Source organism: Gymnoscopelus microlampas, assembly GCF_963454915.1.
Source record: "Gymnoscopelus microlampas genome assembly, chromosome: 17".
Lineage (NCBI taxonomy): Eukaryota > Metazoa > Chordata > Actinopteri > Myctophiformes > Myctophidae > Gymnoscopelus > Gymnoscopelus microlampas.
This window is the reverse complement of record NC_139954.1, coordinates 30027607-30055433: the sequence shown is the minus strand read 5'-3', so window position 1 is coordinate 30055433 and position 27827 is coordinate 30027607. Positions and strand designations below refer to the sequence as shown.

The 27827-nt window shown below is 40.9% G+C and overlaps 1 protein-coding gene across 1 annotated transcript; it reads right to left on the bottom strand.

Annotated features, from left to right (window-relative positions):
* Positions 1-194: 194 nt before the first annotated feature.
* On the bottom strand, positions 195-27827 carry tbl1x (transducin beta like 1 X-linked). Its single transcript, XM_084084000.1, has 15 exons — positions 27544-27827; positions 13392-13499; positions 11083-11228; positions 10238-10457; positions 8507-8639; positions 7938-8079; positions 7172-7235; positions 6936-7033; positions 6171-6231; positions 5863-5984; positions 4732-4806; positions 4511-4638; positions 3009-3174; positions 2822-2923; positions 195-2512 (listed from the first exon to the last, which is right to left on the bottom strand). Exons 2-15 carry the CDS (start codon positions 13447-13449, stop codon positions 2486-2488), a joined length of 1542 nt encoding a protein of 513 aa, XP_083940126.1. The 5' UTR covers positions 13450-13499; positions 27544-27827; the 3' UTR covers positions 195-2485.

The window sequence follows — 27827 nt, the reverse complement described above, 5'->3', positions numbered from 1 at the left end:
CGCATATCCTCTATAATACACTCAAGGTTGTGATATAGCGCATCATACAGTGACCTTTAAGGCACTTTGTGTCATGCCAACACCACCGATATAATCACACAACCCCAAAGCCTCTTGTGTAGCCTATCACTGCTTAACTAAGCTATAAGCCTAATAAGTAATAATAATACAAATACAAGACACAGTCATTGTTTTCTAATATCAAAATAGAGTGATTTATTTCAGACATTGACTTCATTGTTTTGTCTCGGAAATAGGTGACCACACCCTAGACCTGGGCAGGAGAGAGACAGCAGTGCTGTCACAGCACTTATTCCACACTGGGCATCTCAGCATGCCAAGATGGCTACCAACCACAGCCCGATTCTCAGTCTGACACAGACAATAATGGCTCTCAGCAAACAAGGAGTCAGACAATGACAAGCATCCATCAACGTCCGATTATGACGTAAAAAAACAAAAACAAAACACAAGAATAAGCCTGGACTTTCAATTTTTAGCAAAATCTTATAAGCTGAACCCAACATAAGAAAAAGTGCACTTCACATTTTTCTAAGACTTGACTGAAAGAGAAAGCAACCAGAACAAAAAGGCATATCAAAGTGGTGGCATGTTAGATTGAAGATACTGCTTTTACATTAGACCCCAATAAGCACACGTACTGCACACTATTAAAGCTCAGCCACAATATAGGCATTTTCAAATCGGAATTAAAATCTGATCAACTGGAAGCATTAGGTGGCACCCTGACCCTAACTAAACCAACCATAGAATTTTTAAGAACAGCAGGACTTTTTTGCTAGACCATCTTCCTCCTGGTCATAATGTGCGCTGAATTTTCAGTAGACTGATCCAGGGAGGGTGCAACAATGATAAATAAACATCCTTGTTACAGGTGGACACCCATGTTACCGTCGTGTAGTCCTTTGTTTGCAGAATGAGGTCAATGCTATCAAGTGGGACACGTAGTGGATGCTGCTTGAGACATGGCTCAGACATATCCCACAGACAATTCTATATTGATTCCTTCACAGGTGCACAGAATTAATTAATTAATCAATTACTCTGACTCTAATTTACTTTTCTGTGCATGGTTTAACAGGAACTGTGCCATCATCTTCAACAATAAGTTGTAAAATTAAAGCAATGGACCAAAGCAGAAACCTGGGATGACTATTAATAATAATAATCTTTAGCAAGTTCAGTAGGTAATTCCACAATATGCAGATAACGAGGCCCAGGTCTCTCCCATGGTGGTCGACAGAACACTGATCAATGCAAAAAAACAAATGTACCTCATCTCTGTCACAACGCCAACCACCTATAACTGACTGGACATACTGATTTGATATAACGTTTACATGATTTGCGAAGTTTAACATACATTGTGACAAATGATACCGCCCTGACATACACATAATTTTAAAAGTTTTTGTAATGGCATATCAGCAAAGAACAGAGTTGAGAGCTCTAGCCAGTATAGAGCCTGTACAGAATGACATAAAAGTGTACTGTATATAAACATATATACACAGTATATAAGTGTGTATTTATCCAATTTACATATCTTTACATTCATTAAATTTACATCCATAAAGGGAGAAAATTCTCTTATAAACCATTTCACATCAGGCTGACATGTCAGCAACACCTTTTCTGCATTCCCTAGTGAACTGAACGTTTTTACACTTTTAAGAAGCTAGTTCTTGGCAGTTTTGTCTCCTGCTGACCTTTGCTGTTTACAAATGTGAGCTAAGAACTACCTCATAGCGGCACATTTTACTTTGACTTTCAAAAGTCCTTTCGTGAAAAAACAAAAAACAAAACAAAAATCGGCAAGAAGTACTCTTGAAACAAACTATTCTCAATTGAGAAGTTAAGCATCCTGTCAACAGAGGATGCCAGTGTATCACTAATAAATGTTACTTTCATCATGTCTCGTTTTTTTCTTTGCAACATGAGGTAACATTTTCTCAGAGAAATTCTAAAAATGCAACCTTTCTTTCACATTGTGTAGCCTAAACATCACCAAACACTGCTGTGCTTCACTCATACCTTGGATACACAAACCCACATCTAGTGTTTGTGCCCGCAGCCAGGTAACAGCAGACCAGTGGCGTGGAGGGATTGTGGCACCTCCTGATTAGAAACCTATGAAAACCTGGCTGAGCCAAGGGAGTAGGACTTTTAGTCCGATCCTGTGGATATTCTGAGCCGATCTTGATTACTGATCTCAAAAAGGACTGTGCACAATATTTGACCACACATATACAAATGCTCATCAACACTCGATGAACCAGCTACACTAGCTGGTTTTGGTTTCTTGGAGGCTGCTGCTGGCTGTCATGTGGTTTCTGTCCTGTGAGGGTCATCTTACACCCCACACGTTATAGCCCTCCTTGAGCAATGAAAGTGTCTGCTGATGTCAGAAGGCAATTTTTGCTGCACATTCCAGAATTCCTGTTCAAGGGTTCCAATCAGGGTGCTATTTTCTGAGATCAAGAACACATACCTAGAGGGCAAAGATAACAGAATAAACAATTTAATTAACATAATATGGAATCGGTTTATTCACGTGAGTTCTGAATACACTTGTTGTACTTGACTGTTACAATTTATCAATATTCTTCTTCAGCAAGTCATAATGCCTGTGGTGTCTGACTGAAAGCTTTAAGTAATTAAACAAAGTTTCATCACCTCAGCTAAGCCTCAAACTGAGAGAGTGATGTTTTCTTCCCTTTTTGTATAATTGTTTCATCAAAGTAAATAAGGGTTAGTTAGTTAAGTAAATAAGCTTAACGTGAAAACGGCCATGACTTACAGAGCCATCTGAAGCACTAGCACCGACTTTGTCCCCTGTGCTGTTCCAGCACACCTCGAAAATCCCACCGGTTCCCCTGTAGCTGTGCACCAACGCTCCAGTCTGAAACCGTAGCAAAACGCATTAATGACCCACTCAACTGTCAACGTGTGGAATGCTCCCGTTTGAATCCCACTCAGACACTCACCGTGGTGTTCCAGATGTGGACACACTTGTCGAAAGAGCCACTGGCCAGGTGTTGGCCGTCAGGGCTGAAGGCCACACTGTAGACAGGTTCCTGGTGCTTTGTCAAAGTGTGGATACACACACCCCGCTCTACGTCCCAAAGGCGAACGGTTGAGTCAAAAGAAGCGCTGTAGATTTAAGAAATACAAGAAAATATTACTGTTGTCCTGGTTTTGTTTTGCACACACACACACACACACACACACACACACACACACACACACACACACACACACACACACACACACACACACACACACACACACACACACACACACACACACACAGAGAGAGTAGCAGCATACTATGGTTTTCGCTGCATGTTTCCAATTTAAATGGTGATACATTGTAGAAATATTTGTTGTCCCCATAATTCCACCTCCATTGTGAATCAAGCAAATCAACCCTGCACACGAAACAAATCATTACCCTTTATCACAAGGTACGGGTGTATGTGACAGCAATGCAGCTCTGCCTGCCGGTTTTTACATGCTGAGTCGGAAAGTCATTAGTTTCATGACCCCTGGCCTCAACTGATGTCTCTTCCCGGCCTTTTCAAAGCCAGCAGAAGAGAATTTTTTTTTTCCCCCCATGTAAATGTTTTGGTTCACGTTGCCCTTTTCTTTTCATCATTTTGTGTTAAACTATCCCACCATCCTTTCCTTTCCACTCACTAACACCACTGATTGACTATCACAACACATTGGAGTAATGTGGTCACCGTTTATGTTGTGTCCCAGAGCTGTGCCATAACAAGTGTTTAAAATATCTTTCATCATCTTCTATATGGCAAGACGTGAGTCAAGGACTGACTAAATCTATCACACAAAATGCTGCCATTGCTGCTGGAAAAAAACACAAACAAAAAATGTGTGAACTTTGTGAGTGAGACACGTGAACATCTGTCACCACGAGACTGACACTGTTGAAAGCAGGTGATAATGAAAAAATAGGCAAATTGCTGCATTAACACATGTTCATCGCAAAGGTATTAATAGACAAGTCGAAAGGACTAGAAAGATTGGAGATAATTAAAAGTTCATGGCTTATAGTGGCATTTACTTAAGATTACCAAATGCCTTACAAATCGTGCCAATAATGTCAGTTTAATATCCACAGTGATATGTATTCACATAATGCTGGGATGTCAGTGATGGCTGGGAACTGGATACATTTATACACACGTGCACACCGGGGTCAGAGGTTTATGGCTGTGGGCCACTGAGATTTACTAGCGCTGCGTAAGCTGTCTGGGACCTGACTTCCTTTGAATGTCGGGGCCCTGACAAGAATCTCTTTCAGCAATACACAAATGGGCTGCCGCGCACATACATACACACGCAAATACTGGCACATATACACCTTCTGCTCTAGGCGCACAAACCATAACACTGTCTCAAAGCGAAAAGACACGTGGGTGGGCCTTGTACGACTCTGTGTGGGGGGTGTAGAGTGATATCCCACCTAGCGAGCATGATGTTGGAGTTGGGGTTGTTGGTTGCAGGACCAGTGGGGCTCCACTTAATAGTGTAGATCTCTTTGCTGTGAGCTTGGAGGTCGTGGACACTGGAGTCCTGCTTCATACTCCAGATCTGTACAAGACACCGAAAAGAGCAAATGTGACATGGAAAACACAAATGGTCACCTGCATTGATGGCCCATACTACTCATTTGATTGGTCTTACCTTTAAGGTCATGTCATCTGAGCAGGAGGCAAGTAGCATCCCCGACGGGTCCCACTTAATAGCATTGACCTCATTCTGCAAAACACAATTAAATACGCTCTATTATGTGCTTTTTTCATGGCAATTTAGGTTGGATGTAGCAAGAATCACTGTTGATTCACTTGACTTGCTAAGGTAGTTAAGTGGACTGTAACCCCCTGGAGGACCCCTGGGGTTCCCCGGACCCCCCAGGTGTCTGGGAACACCAGGGGGTCTAAACCACTTTAACCCTATTATATACTTGGCCTATTTGAAAATAGCCGATCTACAAGCTCACTCCACATCATGGTGCAATGCACTGTGAGCGTATAGATCTGCTATTTTTGAAAAAGATTACAAATATTTTTTTAACAACACAAATGGTCTCTTATGGGGGTCCCTGGCACAACATCTTTTCAGATGGCGGTCAAATATAAATTACAATTATGAGAACCACTAGCCTAAAACCCAGTCCAGACCAAAGATTCGCAACGCAACTTGTAACAGAATCCTAAAACTGGGGTTTGCAACTTGACAGTCCACACCCAGGCTCACAAGGAGCAGAGATAGTTTACCGTTTCCATAGCACCTCAACCTGTTATATTTATTGTATATATTGTATATTAAAAATATGAAGTAGCTCTCCTTTCCTCTCCCATTCGCTCGCTCTATTTTTCTCCCTCTTGTCAGGTACATGCGATAAAAAAAGACTTGGCTCTGTATGTGCATTTGTGTCTCACACACAAACATACACACATCGCCAGTGAGAGAGAGAGAGAAAGAGAGAGAGAGAGCGTACTGCAGCTCAGTTTCTCAGCAATACAACGTGTGGCATTGTTTTTGGTGACTTTGTTGGAGTTGCTCTTTAAACTGCCATTATATAAACATGGTATTTCTCCTCCATCCAAAACAAAAAGCCATTGTTTGTTGTTTACATCTGTGCGCATGTGTTCCTAGAGACAGCTGTACATGCTCGGATTGGTTCAACGTTTGATAGATTCTGAAACGTTTTACTTGCGATTGAACAAATAGAATCCCTTCTACGTCGTGTTGCAAATCTCTGGTCTGGACTTAAAGGAACCACAGTTCAAGTGAGACAAGGATGCTGTTTACCGTGTGACCCTGGAAAGTCTTCAGAGGCCGGTCGCTGCCTAGCCGACATACATGGATGCACATGTCTGTGCTGCACGAGGCAAAGGTAGTATTGTTCTGCCAGTCGACATCCAGTGCTGGGGCTGTGGAATATTTAATAATTCATTCATACAGCTTTGTGAGTTCATGATCACAAAGACCTGGACACTCCTCCCATGTTTAGCAGTATGATGTAAGAGCAAAATGGCAGCCGTGTGAATATGGTCAATGAGGGTAGTTTCATGTACATAGCTCATAGTGCTTATGATGTCAATGAATAGCAAGCTTACCTGAATGAAAGGGGAACTGCTGCTTGGCCTCTCCCGTGTGCGCATCCCAAATGATTGTCGTCTGAAAAGTTTAATTGTTCATGAAGAAGTGCAAATATGGATATGAAATGTGCTCTGAGTCTAGAGCACCCACAAATCAGTACTTCAGGTATACTTGAATGAATGAATTTATTTGGTGAAAAAATGAAAGAGTACATTAGCACTTCCACAACATATAGCAGACAATATCCCAGAGGATAAAAACAAAATAAAGCCCTAAGGCTTATTTTCATCGTGGTCCTCTTGAGCACCTGAGTACAAGGTTTTCACCTTTAGATGGAATATCATTGTCACAGAGCAGCCCATGTGTGTATAAGGCACGGGCTGCCCTGTGACAATCATACCTTCTAAAATGTAATCTAAGCGCTAGCTATATATATATATATATATATATATATATATATATATATATATATATATATATATATATATATATATATATATATATATATATATATATATATATATATATATATATATATATATATATATATATATATATAAAGTTGTACGTTTTATCTTTGCTGATTGCATGTTATGTCATACTGCACTAATCAGTGAGTGTTTTTTCCAGTCATGCATTAATTGTCAGTTGTCTGATTTTAGATTGTCAATTTATCTCAAAACAATTGTTTTGAAAGCATATCAAAAGAATGCCGCAAAGTCACAAAAATACAAAGCTAATTTTCTATTGGAAAATGCATCAACAACAAGGTTATGAAGTACCTTATCTACACCGGCACTGAGAATAGAGTTCCCCTTCTTGTTCCACTTCAGTGCAAATATGGGCCCTTTGTGCTGCCCCAAGGTACTCGCCAGGTTCCCTGATGGTTAGGAGACAGATACATTTAGTTTGGAAAATAAACTTTTTATGAATTACCACAGAGGTGGCATTATTCACAATAACAACATAAAATGGTGATGACTCATATAATGATACGCTACAGTAAAGGAAAACATACCATCTTTTGTCCATATTCTGGCAAATCCATCATACGAGCCTGTTGCTAAGAGAGTCCCATCGCTCTGTTGAATGGAAAGATAATACAACCGTTACTTAACCTCCCTCAATGATAGCACAATCTTTCTGCACATGGTGCACATTCAATCTGTTTTTCTACCACGTCTATTGTATTCAGTCTTGGCAAATTGTGATATTATAGAATTTGTGTTTTTGCGGTGTGGCCAAAAGCCTGCCATCTAGAAAAGGGTGTGTCTACTCTGTATGCATGTCCAGTACAGTATGTCTGTCCCCTCAAAAGTAGACTAATAACAGCTACATCCATGAAGGCAGTATTTGTAGTTTTTGAAAATCTATGCATGTAAAAATGTATATTTTTCAGCTAACCAGCATTGTTCTTGTGAAGCACATTTGTACTTATAGCTTAAGTATTTATAAAGATCACTATTTCCATTTGTCCAAAGGAGATCTCAAACAGTACCACACTAGCGGCAATCCGACATATCCACAAGCAGCCAGCTTGGATAGTGTGGCTTCACCACAGAACATCATATTGTGATTTATATGGCTTCGTTCACAAACTCTATACATAGTAACTTACTCTTGATAATTCAAGATTGGACAATTATTATTACTGTTATACTCCATGTCTTGTACTGTATGTAAAATTCTTCTCAGAACCAGTGTCAAGCAGATATGAAGGAGGAATAAACAAAAGCTAATGTCAAATGTTCAGAGAAGGACAGGAGGGATGACTGGGAACCTACATTCCAGTCCAGTGAGGTGACATCTTTGTTGCTGGGGACATCCTGGCCGCCTTCTCGGATACAGTGGCGCAGCACCAGCTGGGTGGAGCTGGAGTTGCTATTCTCATTTAGGTTCCAGATCCTCGCAGTGGAGTCCCCTGAGCTGAACACAGTACCAACACACCCAGAGATAGAGTCATTGCCTCACTGGACTATGAGTCAGTGTGTCAGGACTTGTAAAGACTGTGAGTGTTAACCACTTAAACACTATATACTACATTAACTAGAGCCCACCAGGGCTCTATACTAGGCCCCCCTCTTTTCCCTCTATGCCAAATATCTTTGCCGAAAATAGCCTATCTACAAGCTCACAATGAGGCGTTGTGAGCTTGTAGATCTGCTATTGTTGCTGAATGATCGCCCCAGTATGTATCCCTTGCATTATTAGCAGTGTAAATAATTCAAGGAATTGCACAGAACATTCACTCATTTCACATCCCATACATTTCAATGTCTTTGCCATTAAATGCTTGAACTCCGTGAGTGGAATGACAACTCTGAATAAAGAAGACCTCGCTGACAAGACTTACCCTGAGGCTAACAGGTCGCTGACAGGGTTCCATGCACAGATGAACACCTCAGACTCGTGGCCTCGGAGCACTGTGGCCTTACTGGCAGGTATCTCTACGTCCACATCCAAATCCATGGACTCACTGTGGTTATCTGTCCACACATGCACATGAAAAGGCGCGCACACACACACACACACACAGAAAAGACATGCGAGAGATAGAGCAAGAGCGAGAGAGAGATGCACACACAACCAAACACACACAGACACACAGGTCAGAACAGATAGGGATATACAAAAAAATCTAATCGCCATTTGTTAACGCCTGATTTATAGTTTGACGGTGTCATGCAACGAAAACAGCCGATCTACTGTACAAGCTTCTAGATCTGCTGGGAATACACCAAAAAAGCGTAGCTCACAAGCTTTTATTGTGCGTGCAGGTTTGCACACGACTGTTCTCGCCAAATCTGGCCACAGCGGGACGTCTGGGTCCATGCATTTCAATGAGAATGCGCGCAGAGAGAAGACTTTCTTTTCATTCTAATACGTTGAAATATTAACCCACTTGGGTACTCCAAGGCAATCACAGCATAATACAATTCTAGTCACTGTGGGGAATGGAGAAGAACTAACTATCCTGGGTGGGTGGATGCGTTTTGTCTGCAGTGCTGTGTGAAGTGGATGCCTCCCTGCATACAGTCACAGGATCCTGTTGCCACCAACACTTTCAAACTGAATCTGATCTGCTGACACAAGACATCCGCTCCTTTTCCCCTCCTCGTCTACGGGTTCACCTGATCCACACCTCTACAGTTTCAGCCATTCAACTTAAGAAGAAGCTAAACCGTTACTAATGCCTTCACATACAGTACCGTGAAAACTACACTGTTTTCACGTATCACAACCAACTTAACACCCTAGGGTTGTCAAAAAGTATCGACTGTGGTACTTTTTTGATACCATGTTTTTTTATCATACGATTCTTTTAATCAATATCTAGTACCGAAGCTATTAAAAAACACTTATCTAAAATGAGATTGTCAACCTAAGGCTACACAGATGAAACAACTCTTAATTGGCTACCAGTCTGGCCACTATTCATTTTTTTGTGTCCATCCATTGCATTGTATGAATTAACTAGGTATTGCTTCATAGAAAGATATTATAAACAGTAGTGATCAACATAACAATTAGACATTTTAATCGTATAGAAATGCATGCAATTTACGAATGATATCATATATAATTATTGAAAAGAAAAGAAAGCGGGTATCCTATTTTGTGTGACTTTTCCCCCTTCTTTTTTACAAATATCAAAATACATATTGAGTATGGTTGTTGTTATACTAGTTGTATTGAAGTTAAAGATTCTGGTATCATGATAACTCTACACCCAATGTAGAGCTAAGCATCCACATGCAGGTAATGGGTAGGCAAGGTATCTGGACAAAATGTCTTACTTTTTTTTTAAGCCAAACTAATCTGGTAATTCAATTTCCAGATAGCTTTCCTGGTGGAATAACTGTGAATGTGATTTCACCTGTATTAGAGGTCTGAGCACAAGGTCAAGTACATGAACCCTAGTGTCTAGGGGCGAACATTCGGCAAAAAACTAAACAAAACAATGTAATGTGTTGTGAGCTGGTAAATCGGCTATTTTCACAAAAGAGATTTGGTGTGGAGGGAAAAATGGAGGGGACAAAATAGACCCCTGTAGTTCCCCGGTTTAAGAAGTTATTAAACTTACTCATGTTGTAAGTGCCATTCTCCTCCCCATTGACAGTGGCTTCTCCATTCTTTGGTGGGTTGGACTGGATGCCGGAGACAGATGATGCCATGGCACATGCAGCCTGTTGCTGGGCTAGCTTATCGCGGAAGGCCTGCTGCCGTGTCTGCACCACGTCTGGCATCACCGCGTCGATGAGGGACAGTGACTCGATTGGCCGGCCATCAAACACTGTGCCATCCTGTTGAGCAGCCACCGCAATCAATACAGGATCATGAACTCTGGAATCAAACTCCATTGATCTGGAGTCCATTCAAGCGAAGCCTCCCTTGTGATTATTATATCCAACAATTTGCAAAAACTTTACACCTATTGATTGCAATAGGTGTTAATACATTGTTTATTGGTTGGCGAGAGAGTGTGTGTGTGTGTGTGTGTGTGTGTGTGTGTGTGTGTGTGTGTGTGTGTGTGTGTGTGTGTGTGTGTGTGTGTGTGTGTGTGTGTGTGTGTGTGTGTGTGTGTGTGTGTGTGTGTGTGTGTGTGTGTGTGTGTTTTCCTCGACAAAGCCAAGAGGGTCTCAAGGGTCAGCTCAAAATCTCTAACCTGGAATCAAAGACAATATTTGTGCATTTGAACTGTAGCCAACCTCTTTAAACATGGAAGATGTTTTGAAATGAGAAATCAATAAGCCTTTCTTTAGCCTGGATTGGTTATTGTTAAACAGAGACTATTGATTCCTGTTGTGGTACAGATGAGATGGGTGCTGTGAGTGTTTTAATAGCAGTTGCCTTTGTGTATCCAGGGGCTGCAGGCAACTACAGGGGCTGCATCAAGTACACTCTAGTAGCCAGAGGCACTGCTCTCACCTCGTTGATGCTGATCTCTGCCTCCACATACTGGAGCCCTTTCTGCAGGATGGAGATGAGGGCAGCAGGGGGCACTAGTGTTCCATTGATGTTGGACTGGCTGATGTGGCTCTCGATGCCAAAAGTGAATGCTGAGTGAGAGAAACCTGAAAATGAAATCCCATTTGCATTCATTAACCGAAGATTGGGCCGAACTGAGTGTAAACAAAACACAACACAAACATTCCAACAGGAGCCTCGTCACTCTGATTCATATAATTGTTCACGTTGACTGCAAGCAAAGACGGGAACAGGGGAGAACATTTGAGCTTTCAATAAAACATGTCGATGTTGGTATCTCAGAGCTTGCTTTCTGTCAGCTGGTTTCAAAGGCAGTCACAACAAAGAGTAGTGCAATACAGCAGCTACGGTCTCAATAATTCATCTGCGCCCTGACAAATAGGTTAGTGTGAATGGCACGTTGTTACATATGAGGAAGGAAAGCAATATTCTGCGGGTGCACCAGACATCCACAATGGCCTGTTTATTTCCACATGCCCGTAGTATAATGCCTACTGTACATAAAAGCCAACTGTGTACAATAAATGACAAAAGCATTTTTGTAGAGTTGACTTGTTTTTATGGCCCTTTATTCCAGTATGGGGGCTGGATCAGAAACAGCTCAGAATGGACATCTACACCCACTGTCCTGAGAGGGATCCAGTGCAATGAATGCAACTGTGGCATAATGGGAAGGACATCTGAATCCCACTGTGGCTGGAGAAGACTAGTAGAAATAATTGAATAAAACCGTATAGATAGAGATAATAGATTAGAAGTGAGATGCAAAATCACCATAGCAAGGGTGTACCAAGGTCTTGACTAATGAACTAATGCCAATACATTTTGTATTGCCCATCCCAATCATTATTATCATCTGAATAGACACGTTTTCACTGATGCAACCAGGAAGTTGATGAGTAAAAAATGTAGGAACATGTATGTGTAGGACCTCTGCTTTGTCACATGATGGGGCACTTTCCTAACATTCCATGTAGTCGAGACTCTCTAAAAAGCAGTTCCGCCCGGGAACTGCCCCTTACGTTGTGCGTCACACACAACGTTGTGTGCCTGTGCGCCTGTCTGCCTGATTCTTGTCGGCTCATCAAGCCAAACTAAGCTAAGCTACCGTCGACGAAGTTTCTGAACCAAATTATACATTTCAATATATCAATATGCACTTTCGAAACAGATTATAACCGATTCCAACCCTGTTGTTTTGCAACCAGAATGGCACGTGAGACCATCGGTGTGGGCACTAACTCTCCTAGTGCCTCACAAGCCTCAACTCCTCACTGTCTGCGTGCCTGCCTTGTTGTCAAGAGATGTAAAAACTCACACATTTAACATAAAAAACATTCCTTACTTAAATAATTCAAATGTTATGCTAACTAACATTAGCATGCTATCTACATAATGTATATGTTACAGGGAAATCGGCATTCGTTGGGAAATTGGAAAGGTATGGTCGTTTTTAGGCGCAGGGCTTCGGCGCGCGGCGGGGCTTTGATGCGAGGTGGAGGAGCACTGAAAATAAAATGGATAATATGAGAGAACTATTCTATGACAGGTTGGATAATGAAGCGGTTAGCCAAACTGAGCAGAGTAACGCTGTATTTTTAACTTGCGAGACGGTGATAACAGTTATTGTCCATGACGGAGGCGCGCCGACTCAGCAGACCTTGAGGCCGAGGAGGCACGCCCGAGCGCCTCCAGGTGCGAGTGCCCACACCGACCGGCCGATGGTCTGCTAGTCGACTCAGCGCCGTCCGAGTTGTAAACCGATAGAGGGAGAATAGATCTTTTCATGGGTTACTATCCACGACACTCTCTAATTAGTGTGCGTGCGTGCGTGCATGTGTGTGTGTGTGTGTGGGGGGGGGGGGGGGGGGGGTTCTAGTCCTAGAGGAGGGTCCCTCTAGTGTTGGTTCTACAGAATTGCCTAGTAACAGCCAGGTGTGTTGATTACATAGACAGATTAAAGTCACCAGTCGCAATCAAAGTGAATCGATAACAAAGGGGGAAGCGAGGGGGGGATGAAAACGAGCGCTCCTTTTTCAATTTCACTGGTTTTCCAATTTCCCTGTAACATATACACTGGCCACCCAGCAAGAGCACGCCTGCCTTGTTGTTCAGAAGCATGCACTGCTGCATCTTGCTAAACCACGCCCACACCTGGATGCATAGCCAACATCATAGTGTTTTGAAGTGTAACCAAAAGTGGCAAATGGTGCATATTTAAGGCTTAAAAAAAAGATGCTACTACCAACCTGATTCTTGGAGATATCTGTACACCAAAAAGTTGACTTCATCACTGGTTATACTCATCTTAGCCCACCTAAATGGAGGAGGTGGTCTATAGGAAGGCTGGGCTCACTCTGGAGAAGAAAGAAAAAAAAACACAAAATGGGGAGTTGAATATCAGTTTAATATTACTTATTCTTTTCCATCACACACACAATGTTGAAATAATTACATGCTATAAGCCTACACCAAGCCATAATACTTAACTTGACGTTACTTCATGTGACAAATTAGGCTATAGCTTCTACTGTATGTGTTGATTCATGGTCACCAACGCAATTGACACACACAGGATAGTACAGTCTCCATTAGTATATCCTATTTTACAATTGGCTAATGGGAGGGTGGGCTGGCCGCTGGCCAACCAGAGGCGGGCGGGCGGACCTCTGATGTCATTCCGACTCAGCCATAAACAAACCACAGCCATGTGACTATGAGAACATAAACAAACCATGGCCACGTCACTATGACAACATAACCATAAACAAACCATGAGTCAGCTCCATATATGGGCACAACAGGGGGCATGCCCAATTGCCCATATATGGGCATATACTGATGACATCATGGATCTCCAAAGGCAATACCAATTAGTATTATTGAAGGGGAGAAATAATCGACCGAAATAAAGTTTCAGAACTTTTTATGAAGAGTTTACATTGCTCCCTCTTGTCCTGCCAATCGTTGCATTGATTCTGTCCTCTGACGATGTCAATGACTTGGTCACTTACATGTAACCAGTAAATCCATACGTTGTGCTGCAGCCAAGTATTTCCAATCTCTTTCCTGTGATCCAACAAACCGCACGTATATCCATTTGGCTTCTACAGAGAAGTGGATGGCGCCTCCCCAGAGATGCTCATAGGCCTGCGTCCTGCGTCTCTGACGCACCATATTGAAAAAGGACGCATTCACGGCACCCTCGTTGCGTCCATGGGACGCACTACAATTTAGCGGAAATTACCGCGGATTTGAAGGCCATCCGTGGATTTCAAAGCCGTCCGCGGATTACAAGGCATAGTGCAGGAAACAAGAAAAATCTCGGTAAAACACCGCCGTATGGAGAAGTATTCTCTCTCTGTCTCAGGGCATTGCGAGCTGCTGCTAGAGGGAGAGAGTGAAAGTGCTGCGCAACTTACAGCCCAACTTCTAAGCAAGTTAACGATGGCTCGTTGACCCCAATTTGACCACTAGGCAATCAACACTGAACAGCACTAATTAATGGCAGCTGTGATTCTTGTGTCTTTCCGTGCAGCCAGATATCAAATAATTCCCTGTAGAGCAGGGGTCTTCAGTGTTTTCAGGCCAAGGACCCCCTAGTTGAGAGAGAGATGAAGCAGGGACCCCCTCTATATTGTATAAAATTGTGTTTCAGATAAACTTTTGCTGCTCTTTTTTCCCTTTACACACCTATAACTCCAAAAATAGCCGATCTACAAGCTCACAAGTGTGAGCTTGTAGATCTGCTATTTTTGGCTAAAGTTCTCCTCAGAAAAGGGATACTAGGATTCAAGTGGTTAATGTAAAAAAAAAATCAAGTACTACAAGTACTACAAGTACTAGTTGTCGGATTTGGAATTGTGTACTTTTCTTTCAGATACATGTTCTACATGAATATAACCATATAAGATGAAACACGAGTTAAACGCTGTGCATTTTTGTGGGACCCATAAAATGTCCCTGGGACCCATCTAAAAGACCACCCTTGCATCCCAGGACCCATTGCATTGAAAACCTAGCAACATCACTGCCTCCCATTAGTGTCCTCGTCAACCATCTAGAACTGACGGAGGCTTGATAGAACAGTGCAGGTATTAAATGCCTGTCCACTGTAACATACAGCAGTGTGCATGAGGCTAATTACTGCACTCGCATAGCAGCCATCCACTTTCCCCATCAGGGTTGTTTTCAAGAAATAATGTTTAATAGCCCTTATGTTAATGTTTCAAGTGAAACACTGTCAACTGGAGGGAGTTGACCCCCCCGCCCCCCCAAAAAAGGTAATTTACTTTTTATTAATACCATAATCAAGTCTTTGTCCTCAGGCTGATGAACACTTTGAAATACCGAATATGACTTATGAATACACATTACCATTATAAATCAGCATGATTCTGCATTTCTTATGTGCATACTGCATAATGTTGTGTATATATATATGAGAGAAAAAGAAGAGAGATCATTTTTTAAATCACAATGTAATTAAAAGCTAGACTACTCACCCCATACCCAGCCTTAGCATAAATAGGCACATACCTCAACCACTGCCTGCCTTACCTATGGATATTAATGGATGGACATTTTGTCCAGACTAGATAGAGAAAGGAGAGGGGGTAGAAATGAAGAATGCATGCTTGTCTAACCTCCATTCCAAACACTTTCCGGGCCCACTCAAGTTCCCCTTTGGTAGCATAGCAACAAGCAGGATCCAGTGCAAAATAGACAGAGAACAGTGTTGTCCCAATTACCAGTGGGCACACTGCCAGAGGGGTTGAACATGTTACTCAACATGAATTATTCACTTCTTCACCTTGGGATATTCTTTCAGATGGACTCTAGCCTTACTGTACGCCAGACATGCTATGGGCTTGAAATGCAGTGTGGAGTGTGAAACATTATCGTATAGGCTACATTTTCCAACAGAAACAGACAGGTGCTTTTAGGTCAAGGTAGGCGGTAGGGTAGATATCACAAACGAAAAAATGCCTATAATTCAATCTCCAAGAAATACCACAAGATTTTCTAGAGTTTCTTTCTATCAGAAGATCATTGGACAGACAGCAGCGCAGATCAGGGAGCATGCAATCGAAAACAAATAAAGTAAACAACAACAACACACACACACACACACACACACACACACACACACACAAAACCAAGGGCTATTTATTTCCAGAAGCCAAAGCACTCATGGCTAGCCCAGCGTTGGCTAGTTGAGTGTGTCCCTCCGGAGCCGGCTGCTACCCTGCTCCTCTTTGGCTAATTAGATAACATGAGGGGCCTGGAAGGGCTATCTGCATCAAAGCCAGGAGCCGCTGCTCCAACGGCCGCCAATACAGACCAAACAACTGGAAACATAATTAACAGGCAGCCTGGAGGGGTTTGAAGCTCAGCGGAGAAAAGGCAGCAGCACTAATCCATGTATCAGATGGGCTCCATGATGCCACCATCCATTACACCACTCCCTGGGCACCCAGGGTTTCCCGTGACAAAACGCCGCCTCTTCAAGGGGAATCAGACAGAAACGCTTACATTGGCACTGGCTTTGAGGCTTAGCCACCGTGAGGTGATAAGTGTAGGTAGAGAGTTTGAAGACACGATCCATTTCAAATGAGAATGACGCCACACGGGCAAATAGAAAACAAGGGATACCACCAGCATGTGCTGCAGCACTCATTCAACAACAAACAATCCACTACCAAAACAAGAGGATATCACAATATGAGAGAAAAATCACCTACAAAAAATAAATGTGTTGAAATTGTGATATCCATTCATGATTAGATTAGATTTGTATCTATATTTGAAGAGGCAAACCTTCTTAATAGAGTCTAAAACCATAGTCTACTCTACATTATGAATTTGGACATGATTTAGAGTAGACATTATACTGTAACTGGCACAAAGTCTGGCACAAAGCAGCGCTAGTGGGCGCAGCTCAACTGTCATTGCTATAATGAATTCTATCCGACACAGTTGTCATTTTTACACCCAGTTGTCTAATTACAAATGATCTTGCGCCTATTTAGCTGGTTGGTATTAAAATGAAGTATGATCTTGAGCAAACTGGACACACTGCTATCTCACTCCCAGAGAGAAGTGCTTGCCCTTAGACTTATGAGCCGGTGCAGTGACAGTGCAGATATTTTCTTACCATATAGACGCAACGCTCAACACATTAACAGGTCATTAACAGGCAAATTTGGGGCTCCTGACACAGAGCACACAGCTTTCCATCATGTTTTAAGTGGTTTAATAACAAATATGAGAGTGAGTATATCTTTATTAAGTTGATGTGTGAAGATAACACAGATGTCTCTTGGACATGAGGAGAAGGCTACAGGAGGAAGATGTGAATTTTGACCAGCAGCACTGCACCTGGTCCACCCATTTCAATCATCATCATTCAAAATCCATCAAGTTCAACACAATAAGACTCATGCTCAACATGGTAGATATTCTGAGGGACTGAGGCATTGAGGTTCAAAACAGAATTAATCATCTAGGCCAGATTATCAATATATTGCAATGGTGCCCGTTTTCTTCTTCTTGGTGTAACTAGAGATTCACTGAAAAATATATATTGCACATACTGGGATTATCAACTACAATGCCAACTTGTGAAAGTTGGCATTGTCATGTTTTTATACAGACAAGATGCCAGTGCAGCGAGCAAAGCAGTGATATGCACACTGACAGTTGACATTTCCAAGTGGGAAAAAATAAAATATTAAATCCTCTTTGTCCCAACTGCATCCCGGGGAGGATTTCTGTTAGCCTCAAGCCTTTTTGCGTAGTCTTGCATGCTGTAGCCTCGTGTGAGCATTACGTACTATATCTGTAACAGTCATCTAATGTGGGAGCACAGACACCATAGGGATTAGGAATCTTCTCCATAAAGGTGGTCAATATGTGAATGACTAGCCACTGCCTTTGCTGGATGTTTTTTTATCCAGCAATGTTATGGATTCCATGTGGGAAACAGGCTTCTGATAATCTGATGATCTTGTGCGCAAAACTGACATTTTACCCATTTTACACTGCCGGTGGTACTAGGTCATGAGGTCATTCAAATGGAAAGGCTTCATCCTTCAGGGAGCATGAATGTGCTAAAAATCATGGCAATCTGCCCATTAGACTTTGAGGTATTGTGCGTGAAGTGGAAATGCTGGCTCAAGGGTAGGGTCACCAAATTCAGTGAATTTCATCCTCCAGGGAGCATGAAGGTGCACTGCAAATTCCACTGTGATCCAGCCAGTAGTTTTTTAGATGGACCCGACATCACCATCCTAATTCCTTAGTATAAATTAATCCATGGATTTAGGGCAAATTAACCAGTAGTTTTTGACACATCCTCATGCACAAAACATACTGCCACTTAAATAATCTACATTTAGAGTCCGATCATGAATTGAATGTGTGATTCCTTGAATAGCTAGACTCAAGTCAATCTATAAATGCTGTGCTCAAATAGAGACTAATGACTAATGATAATCTCACAGCTTTCATTGCTAAAACTGGGTGGAAACTGTGTTGTGTAACGTCTAGGGCAGCCCATATTGGGGAAATGACAGGATTGGTTTGCAAAGCGGACGCATCGGTAGGTGGAGATCTCTGACTAAGAAAAGACTAGGAATTAGCCTACTCTTCGCAGCGAATCATCATCACAAATGTAACTGAAACTTTTCAGTTGCACATGAAGCGGTTCAATGTAGTAGAAACTATGCAGGACACCCTGCTGAGGCAATGATGAGCTTCCCTGCCGTGGACCACAGGCTCATTAGGGTCATCTTTAGCGTGTTTACTACACACTAACGGCAATTACTTAACAGTGTAAACTACACCACTAGCTTCACAGCCCTTCACCAAGCCTGGCACCTGAGTGCAACATTGCCTGTTCATGGTGGCCTTGTATTGCCCAGGGACCTTGTGGAGCTGAGAGTACTATCTGAACTCTGTGCATTCTTTCACACAAGATAACATTCCATCAAGGTCTTCTGAGACTAAACTTGGCAGGCCACCAGACTTACCCATCATTATGTATCCCATTTGTGGTACAAAAACTGATATCTACCGAATGAGATTCACAGGAGGACACCAAAAGATATGCAGTGCTAATCAGAGTATGCTGAGACATCGACTATGGTAAGACAAAACATTTGCTTACATGAACTGTATTTTTTTCAGTTGTCACAGTCAGTACAGGCACATTGGCTGATGTGAAAACAAACATAATAAAAGATTAACCAAAATTACGCCCTTGCAACAATAAGCAACCCATCCAAATGCTACCCAGGAGCATAGCAAAATAATGATAATAGCAGGCTCATATGGTGAGGGGATCTTAGGATAGAAACAGAAATGGTCCAGCAAAACCTTCTTGTATTTAAGCTCATTAATCGTGGATAATCTCCCCTCATAAGAGCATTAACCAATTTAATATTTAATATCCTAATTAAAAAAACCTATGTATTTAGGTCTATATTTAGAAATACCACTGCAAACCTTTGAACAAGCTTGCAGAAAAAGCAGGAAGGTCTCCTAAGCTTATTGTGTTCAGTTACAAATGTATGTAATAAGAGTAAATCTCCTCCCACCGATTGCTTTTTGCTGGCTAATCTGTCCTAATAATAGAACAGGAATTTTCTTTTTAGTGCGGACATCTCAAGGACAGAGAGCATTTGCTCTCCCAAATTTGAAATACCATACACAAACAAAATTATATAATATAGATAATAATAGGAAAATCATTTTCTAAGATGGTTTATATAAATATATAAATATTTTCAATTAGGGGTCTGTGGCCAAATACATATTAATTTGGGGGTCCTTGACATGAAAGTTTGAGAACCACTGCTTGACTTGGGCATCTTGCCTCGTAGAAGGAAAGATACAGTTTTTAACCCAAACATTCAACCACAAAAACAGTGGAACCGCCGTCTCCTGTATGTAGGTTTTGAAAGAATGGTGTAGAAAAACAGGACACTAGAAAAAAAAGAGTTGAGAAAGGAGAAGGCAGAGCCACAGTCTATGTACTCGCATGCCGGGGACCCCATTTTCTCCTGAACAGTCACCTTCTGACAGATGTGCAAACAAGACCTGGAAACAGCAGCCATTTTCTCTTGAACTGCTCTGCTGAGTAAAACCCGCCTTTGAAGCCTTTGGTTGGGCTGCAGTCTTTTTCTTTTTTTCCTTTCTCTCTCTCTTTTTTTTTTTTTTTTTTTGGGGGGGGGTGCTGGGATTGTGAGATGTTCAATAATGATCCCACACAGGTAGTCACAACAACTGTTTGCGCATTATTCTTTGCCTTTCTCAATGAGTCACTTAGCGACAGACAATGTAGGTCGAGGGAAACGGTGGGGGATGGTAGACCAGTCTCAAGGGAAACACTTCTCCCACGCCTGGCCCGGGGCAACAACACCTCAGCATTAGGCGTAGTCTACTAGCCCTTTCGACATTTAAACAGTCAAAAGGGTCATCAAGGTTACAAATTCCACACCATGATGTAGAATAAAAGGTGGCTGGCGTATTTTGGCACTACTACAACCACTGATACCACAATCCTGCCCAGATCCTTTGATCCTGACAGGGATTACAATGAGCCAAATCCGTGATGTACTGGCTGTGCATAAATCACACTTTGAAGTCATTGCATCATCTATAGTAGGCTTATGTGAATAATGGGCGTTAATTTCTTTTTCTTTTTTTCGAGACCTTAACAAAAAAAAAACTTTAATATAAATATGTTTTTTCTCAAGGAATAATCATGGATATTCACATGCTCCACCATGCCTGTGGTTTATTCTTCTCCCAAGGGAACGGATGGGGGATGGTGAGAGACACTAGGGATCATGGAAATGATTTATCATGACAACTTTTCATGAGGGGTATCAGGACCTATGATTCACCTACATGCTGAAGCCATTAGCATCTAATAAAAATAACAACTCCCATAATCATATCAACATCACTTAAGAGTTCTTTATAACGACCGAGGGACACAGGCAACGCGCCCTGGCACTTCCAAGTCCAGATGCAGACAAACCCCAGAAGGGCAGTTCAATTCTTTGCTGTATTATTGTGACTTATAAGTGTGCCCCGCTCTCACCCCAATTTATCTACAGTAAGAGGCCAGTTTAAAAGCTGAAATAACATCAATTTATGTATATAAAAAAAGCAAAATACTCCTGTGTCACAATCACCCTATTTTCCTTATTTAGAGTATGCTCCTCCTCCACCTCAGAACTGTAATTTGTTGCTGCAATTGAAAACTATTAAAACATAAGGAGTGGTTGTGTGAGTATTTTCAGAAAATGCTGCAGAAATATTCATAATTCCTCCAGTCCGCCACTCTGACAGAACTCAATTTGAGAATAAAGTACTCTGTATCATTCTGATAGATTAGTGTATATCTTTCGTTCTTTTTTTTTTTTTTACAGTTCCTGTAAAAAAAAGAAATCCGCCAGTTTGCCATTGAATAAAGCTGAAGAGGTGGATGCAGTCTTTTCCATAATCCAAAGACAAGTGACTCTGAAAATGACTATCCCCAGTTAAGGACATGTACTGGTTACTTCACATCTCCCCAGTTAAGAACATGTACTGGTTACCCCAGAAATGTCACAATTTGTGATGTACTCAATAGTCTAGAAAATACTATCTAAGTGTTAATGCAATGCTTTTTATTACATTATTGTATTCAAAACCTACAGTAACATGGAATTCTACTAGTATTTATACCAGGGCAACTGCAGTACACAACCTCAAGACTCTCGAGAGCAAGAGAGAGAGACAAGGGATCAACACTTTTTCGTGGCGCAGTAGGTACTGTATGTGTAGAAGTAGTCATATTTGTCAATCTGAGAACAGTAATGTTTAATGTAACATAATTACTAAACCCAGCCCTTCCACGTTGCGTAATGCACTTTATGGTGAAACAAGGCAGGGAAGCTCCCCTCAATAAGACTGTAGCTTGTTAAGACAGTAGCTTCACCCTAGTCTACAACATTAGCAAATAACAAACCCAATAATTGTTCATAATACGTACATTCATGTGACCAAATATAGATTATATATCAATCGAATAAAGATCCTTTAAATAAATAGCTTAATTAATTTGCCATTGCACAACACAGGACACATTTGTTAAATTACTAAAGTGGTCGTAAACATAAACCAGGCCATCACAAAAAGACACAGGCTTTAACATTCTATAGCATTAAATAGTACAGTATGATATGAGGAGCTACAGAAGCTCCTGACTAAAGTGCTAGAAGGAATTTATGTTTCACACTGATTATTCTTAATATGTTGTCAGTGTTTACACTGTTCGACAACAACATATTAAAGAATACTTGTGTTATTTTGACTGGTGACAGTGACGTAAAGCTTGACAAGCTTGAGCCAGGAAGATACAGGCAGAGGCACTCAAGCGAAACGTGAATCTGAAGCCTTTGAGGACTCATTTTCCTTAATTATAATTGCACTATAATTTCCCATTGGTCACAGCAGAACGGTAGCCTATCTCTTATCTATGTTAGCGGGGAAGAACTGTCCTTGAGTATATGTATTTGTCAACAAGAGCTTTAGCCAGACATTTGTTTTCAGTAAGCTGCCTGGCTTATTGAGGACTGCACAAATAAGCTGTAAACACTGTGATACACCAGCGACGTGGGCAATAAAAGTGTTGCTATGGTGACCAGAAGATTCCCGCTTCTCTGTCAACAGCTGCCCATGCCATCCATTCTAAGCCATCCCTTTACTCGTTTCTTTTTTTTTGCAAGGCACATACACAGTAACATGACACTAGTACTACACACAAAAGATTGCTGTTCGATGCGCTTGTGTGTGTGTGTGTGTGTGTGTGTGTGTGTGTGTGTGTGTGTGTGTGTGTGTGTGTGTGTGTGTGTGTGTGTGTGTGTGTGTGTGTGTGTGTGTGTGTGTGTGTGTGAGAAATAGTGCTCAAGCAGCTGACTGAATGCAGGGAAGTGTGTGTACCTCAGTCAGGACTATGGCAGTGCTCTAGTGCTCTAGTCTAGGCCAACACATTCTCAAGGATAAAGTATTGACCCGTAGCAGTTTTAAACTGACTATTTCAACATTTCAAGCTGCACCCAAAATGTATACTTCATCATCGACACTCAATGAAGATAACTGATTTTCGTGAAGCAGCGTGCTCGTGCAGAAAGTATAATAATTCGCTTGAACCACTTAAGCCCTACTTTATACTTTAAATTTTGTTTCCGAAATTGCGAGAATAGCCGACCTACAAGCTCACAATGCTTAGATCTGCTATTTTTCGAAAAATTACTTGTATAATAATAATAATAATAATAATATTATATATATATATATATATATATATATATATATATATATATATATATATATATATATATATATATATATATATATAAATAAATAAATACACACACACACACACACACACACACACACACACCGTGTATATATTAGTATTTTTTACTTCCTAGAAATTAATCGTCTAGCTTAAGCTATAGGCCTAATAACTAACATTTTCTAAAGCTAAAGCATTTTGTTTGAATGCATTCTCTCTAAACAGAAATCTATTCTCTTAGTACCATGTAGCAAATGGTTAACCATCTCTTCCTTAAATGATTTACAACTATATAGTATATATGCAATTGTTCTACACCTCCTCTATTAGTAGAGTATTTGATTTAGGTAGCTCACATATAACTATGTTCTAGCAGTGAATTTCGTTATGTATATGAGCAAATATCAACCACCAGTAGAGCAAAACTGTTATTACAATGGCAATTTTAAACTACAAAGAATAGGAGAGAGCAAACTATGCTGTTGCAAACATGAAACATTCGCTTGGCATGATAATTCTACAGATGGTTGTTTCATATGTGGAGCAGTGTGCTCAAAGCCACTATTCAGGGTTTTCCTCAAGAAACAAGATAACCTAACTGCCCACGTCCAAGGTTGCAGACAGATGACCTACATGAATATACTGAGAACAGAAAAGAAAAATCTTTACTACAGCATGTTTAAATATTAACCCCCATCTCAAGTTTTATTTTAAGCTGGTGAATGATCATTACTATGCTAATCTAACACTTAGATTATATTGCTTTAATACTATTTTAATAATGACACTTCAACGTGTTATTTCAGTACTTGCCTATAAACTGTTCAGAATTCCAGTGCTGTTATTACTTCAACAATCTTATATGGGTAGCAATTTGATTGATCAAAAATGTGTCTCAGTTTATGAATCTATAAACCGTCCATGTTTATTATCAGCTACCAAGAAAGCAGGGGAAACATGGAAAATGGTTAGTTAATCATCTGTAATTTCATTTGTAGCGTATAGTATGTTTTTCTTTTTAAATACTGTTCTACAATAAATATATGAGATCATAAGAGCCATGATAGTATACAGTAATGTTGATGATAGCACCCTCAGTTATCAATTTACTCCATAAAATGGACAATAACAACTCATTATAAGCGTTATCATAAAGTGCATACATTCTTTGTCTCTTCCTCTCCTTTACTATCAACTCCCATGTTATATAATTCACAGAAAAGATAGAATAGATAATCATACGTAGCTTGTGTTTAATCAGACGTGTGAGAGATGGGCTGATAACACTGCCTTTAAAACACCCTCATTTTTCAAGATAATTGTCAACCCAGCCATAATGGATTTTTACCAGTGACAAATACCTTGCTTCAATTTGAAAGTCCAGTCTAAAAATCTAATTTCTGATTGCTAATACAGTAAATACACCATTGGTTAACTGCTCATGGTGTCATACAAATGTGCAGGCCTGCAGGGTCAACAAAATATAGATTTAACTTAACTCCCTTTCATGCAAGGGGAGTAAAAACAACAGTTGCATTTAGTGGAAGCCTGACAAATAACCTGATTAGGTGCTAGACACAAAGAGGAGTTGACCATTTAAATGTAGTACGCCTACATTCTTGTGGACTCTTACTTCAACACACACAATCTACTGGCGTACAACAAAGTATAAAACAGGCTTAGTGACAATCAAGGTACAGCATAGAACGGGGAGAGCCACCCCATCTTCAATATGAGTTCAGATAAATAACTATAGCCTTGATCTAGTATACATACAGTAGGGTGTTATTTCAGAGTAACTGCTGGTTTGCCAACTGGCTGGTAGCCCATGTGGCATGTGCACCGCAAGTGTCTTGCGGAGGGGGAGAATCCCCCCCCCCCCCATGTTCTACGATAAATAAATACTGCTACGCTGCAGACGTGTTTGGACAGTCAGATACTGAGCTTTACAGCAATTCTGACAGACATTCTCTGGGACTCTCTTGCCTTCACTTTAGAATACAGAATTCAATCTCTGTTGAGAATACATATAAGACGAGAGTTACTAAGAGACACAGCATACTGTACATTTGCTGTTGTCTGCTCTGTGCCTCTGACAAGACAGGTCTACAATAGCTGACTTGAAAGAGTTATCAAAAATACATTCTGAGCAAAATGAAAGGAGTGACAACAGGCCACGTGAGGGATGAATCATCAATCCACACATATTGTCTGTCAGCTCATTTAAAACCTGAGTGCAGTCTCTGCTTAAACCAAAAGGCAAGGATTTATTTTATTTCAGTTATCTTTTGAAGAGGAGGTAGACATACATTAACCAATAACCACTGAGGCAACATTGACAACTGTTTATGTCCTTTTGAGAATAGGAATTCAGAAATAATCTCTATCCTTTGGGGGGAAACAAAATGTGTTCCATAAAACCTGTATCCCCATAGCACAACATTTTCACTATGGGCTATTCAAACTAAGCCTGTGCAATATCGCAGAAGCTTATAATTACTTGCTCTGATACCATACAGTAGGACCATCCTACAGGGCTCACAAAGAGAAGTACAAATTACTTGTAACATCATGACACACTAATAGCATTTAGAGCTCCAGAAACTAGGGGACATAATCAGGGCAAATCAAGGACACAATAAAACTCCATTGTTCTTTTAATAGATGTCAGTAAAACTGTTTTTCTAACCATAATAAAAGGTTTCACAACAAATCACCAACTATAGTAACAGCGACCTGGTAGGTAGTTATATATCCTATTAAAGCATACATATGATCCATGAGTGTTATCAAGTGTTACCAGAGCTGAAGTAACATAAATAGGCATCATCAAGCTTTACAACCAGAAGTGCACTGTTCCAATAAATCCAAGGTAGAAAGGTAAAAAGGAGATGACAGCAACAGCCTACCTCAACATCTCCTCCTGAGTGAGTAGCCATCACCCAAATAAAGTTATCCACCATTGCTTCAATAGCATACTAGGTAGGTACAATGCATTCACTGGGGTTATGTGTTCAATGGACCTTTGGCGAGCAAGACTTTAAAATAACCATGGTACCATACACGTTTTGATTCCTTAACTGAATATAGCTCACATAGATTGGGGTAAAACTTGGGTGTACTGTCATGTAGCCTGGTATGTAACTATTTAGTTAAGACCACTGTGCTGTCAGTTGGATAGTTGTGCCTGTTGTGTGTTCTTTTAACATGCACACATCACTCTTTCCCCAGACTGTAAATCTCAAACTGGGTGCCTGCTGTTTCCCATGTCTCAGTTCTCTACACAGAATAGTCAGTAGAAATATGGGGGGGGGGGTCTAAATGATTGCAATCCATGAAGTAGGCTATCCTGTGTAGTGTGTACAGCCAGGTGGGTGCCCTTAGCTATACTGAGCAGAGAAGGTTGCCTTGGTGTGTTTTGTGGCAATTATAGTTGAATACGTAAACAGACAATGGCTTTATACAGTTGATTCATATAGGTCTACTGTAGCTTAGAACAGTCACTTGGAAACTGGTGGCAATAGTACAGTTGAATGTGCTCCCCTCCCCCACTCGTGCGCTTCCTAAGTCTGCATGGCACAATAAATAGCTATCATTCATACATTAATCTAAACGATAATACTAAAACTGCTTACGGTGTTGCAGTCCAACTATAATGGGTTACTTATGCCGTATAAAACAAGGTGTAATTCAGCTGAATTGTACACTAATGGGACAATTCCTCCATCCAGCAAAAGTTATGGCATTAATTGCTTAAGGAGCTCAACAATCCATATTTAACACGAAGATAGACTATTTCAGCAAGAACTGTAAAATGTTCACACACAGGTTTATAACGATTCCTGGGCAGTGCCCAGGAATCGTTATAAACCTGTGTGATCCAAACATTTGGGTAGTAATTTCAACAACACGTGTGGAGAGTGACTATGCTGTGTGTGTGTGTGAGCCGGGTTATATCACGATCAACGCCATATATTCGCCCCAGACGAACTTGATTACAACGGAGGCTAAAGGCATAACATTCCAACTATAGTTTGATTGCTTACCTTTGTATGAGAGTGAGCTCGTGGTCGCCGCCACCTCTTCCTCTTCCACAAGGAGAAGAACCTCCAACTTCAGAGAGCAAGCGACGACTTTCCTCCCATTTCGCTTATTATTATCATAATTCAAGTTCCGACCACACTGTGTGTATATATATCACTCTTGTCTTGTGTGTTACAGTGCGTACGTATTTACAAACAACACACACCACGACTGGCCAAACATATAATGCACTGTAAAGTTGGAATAATAACCGGGACTTTATGAGAATGAGACAGTCAGTGAGCCA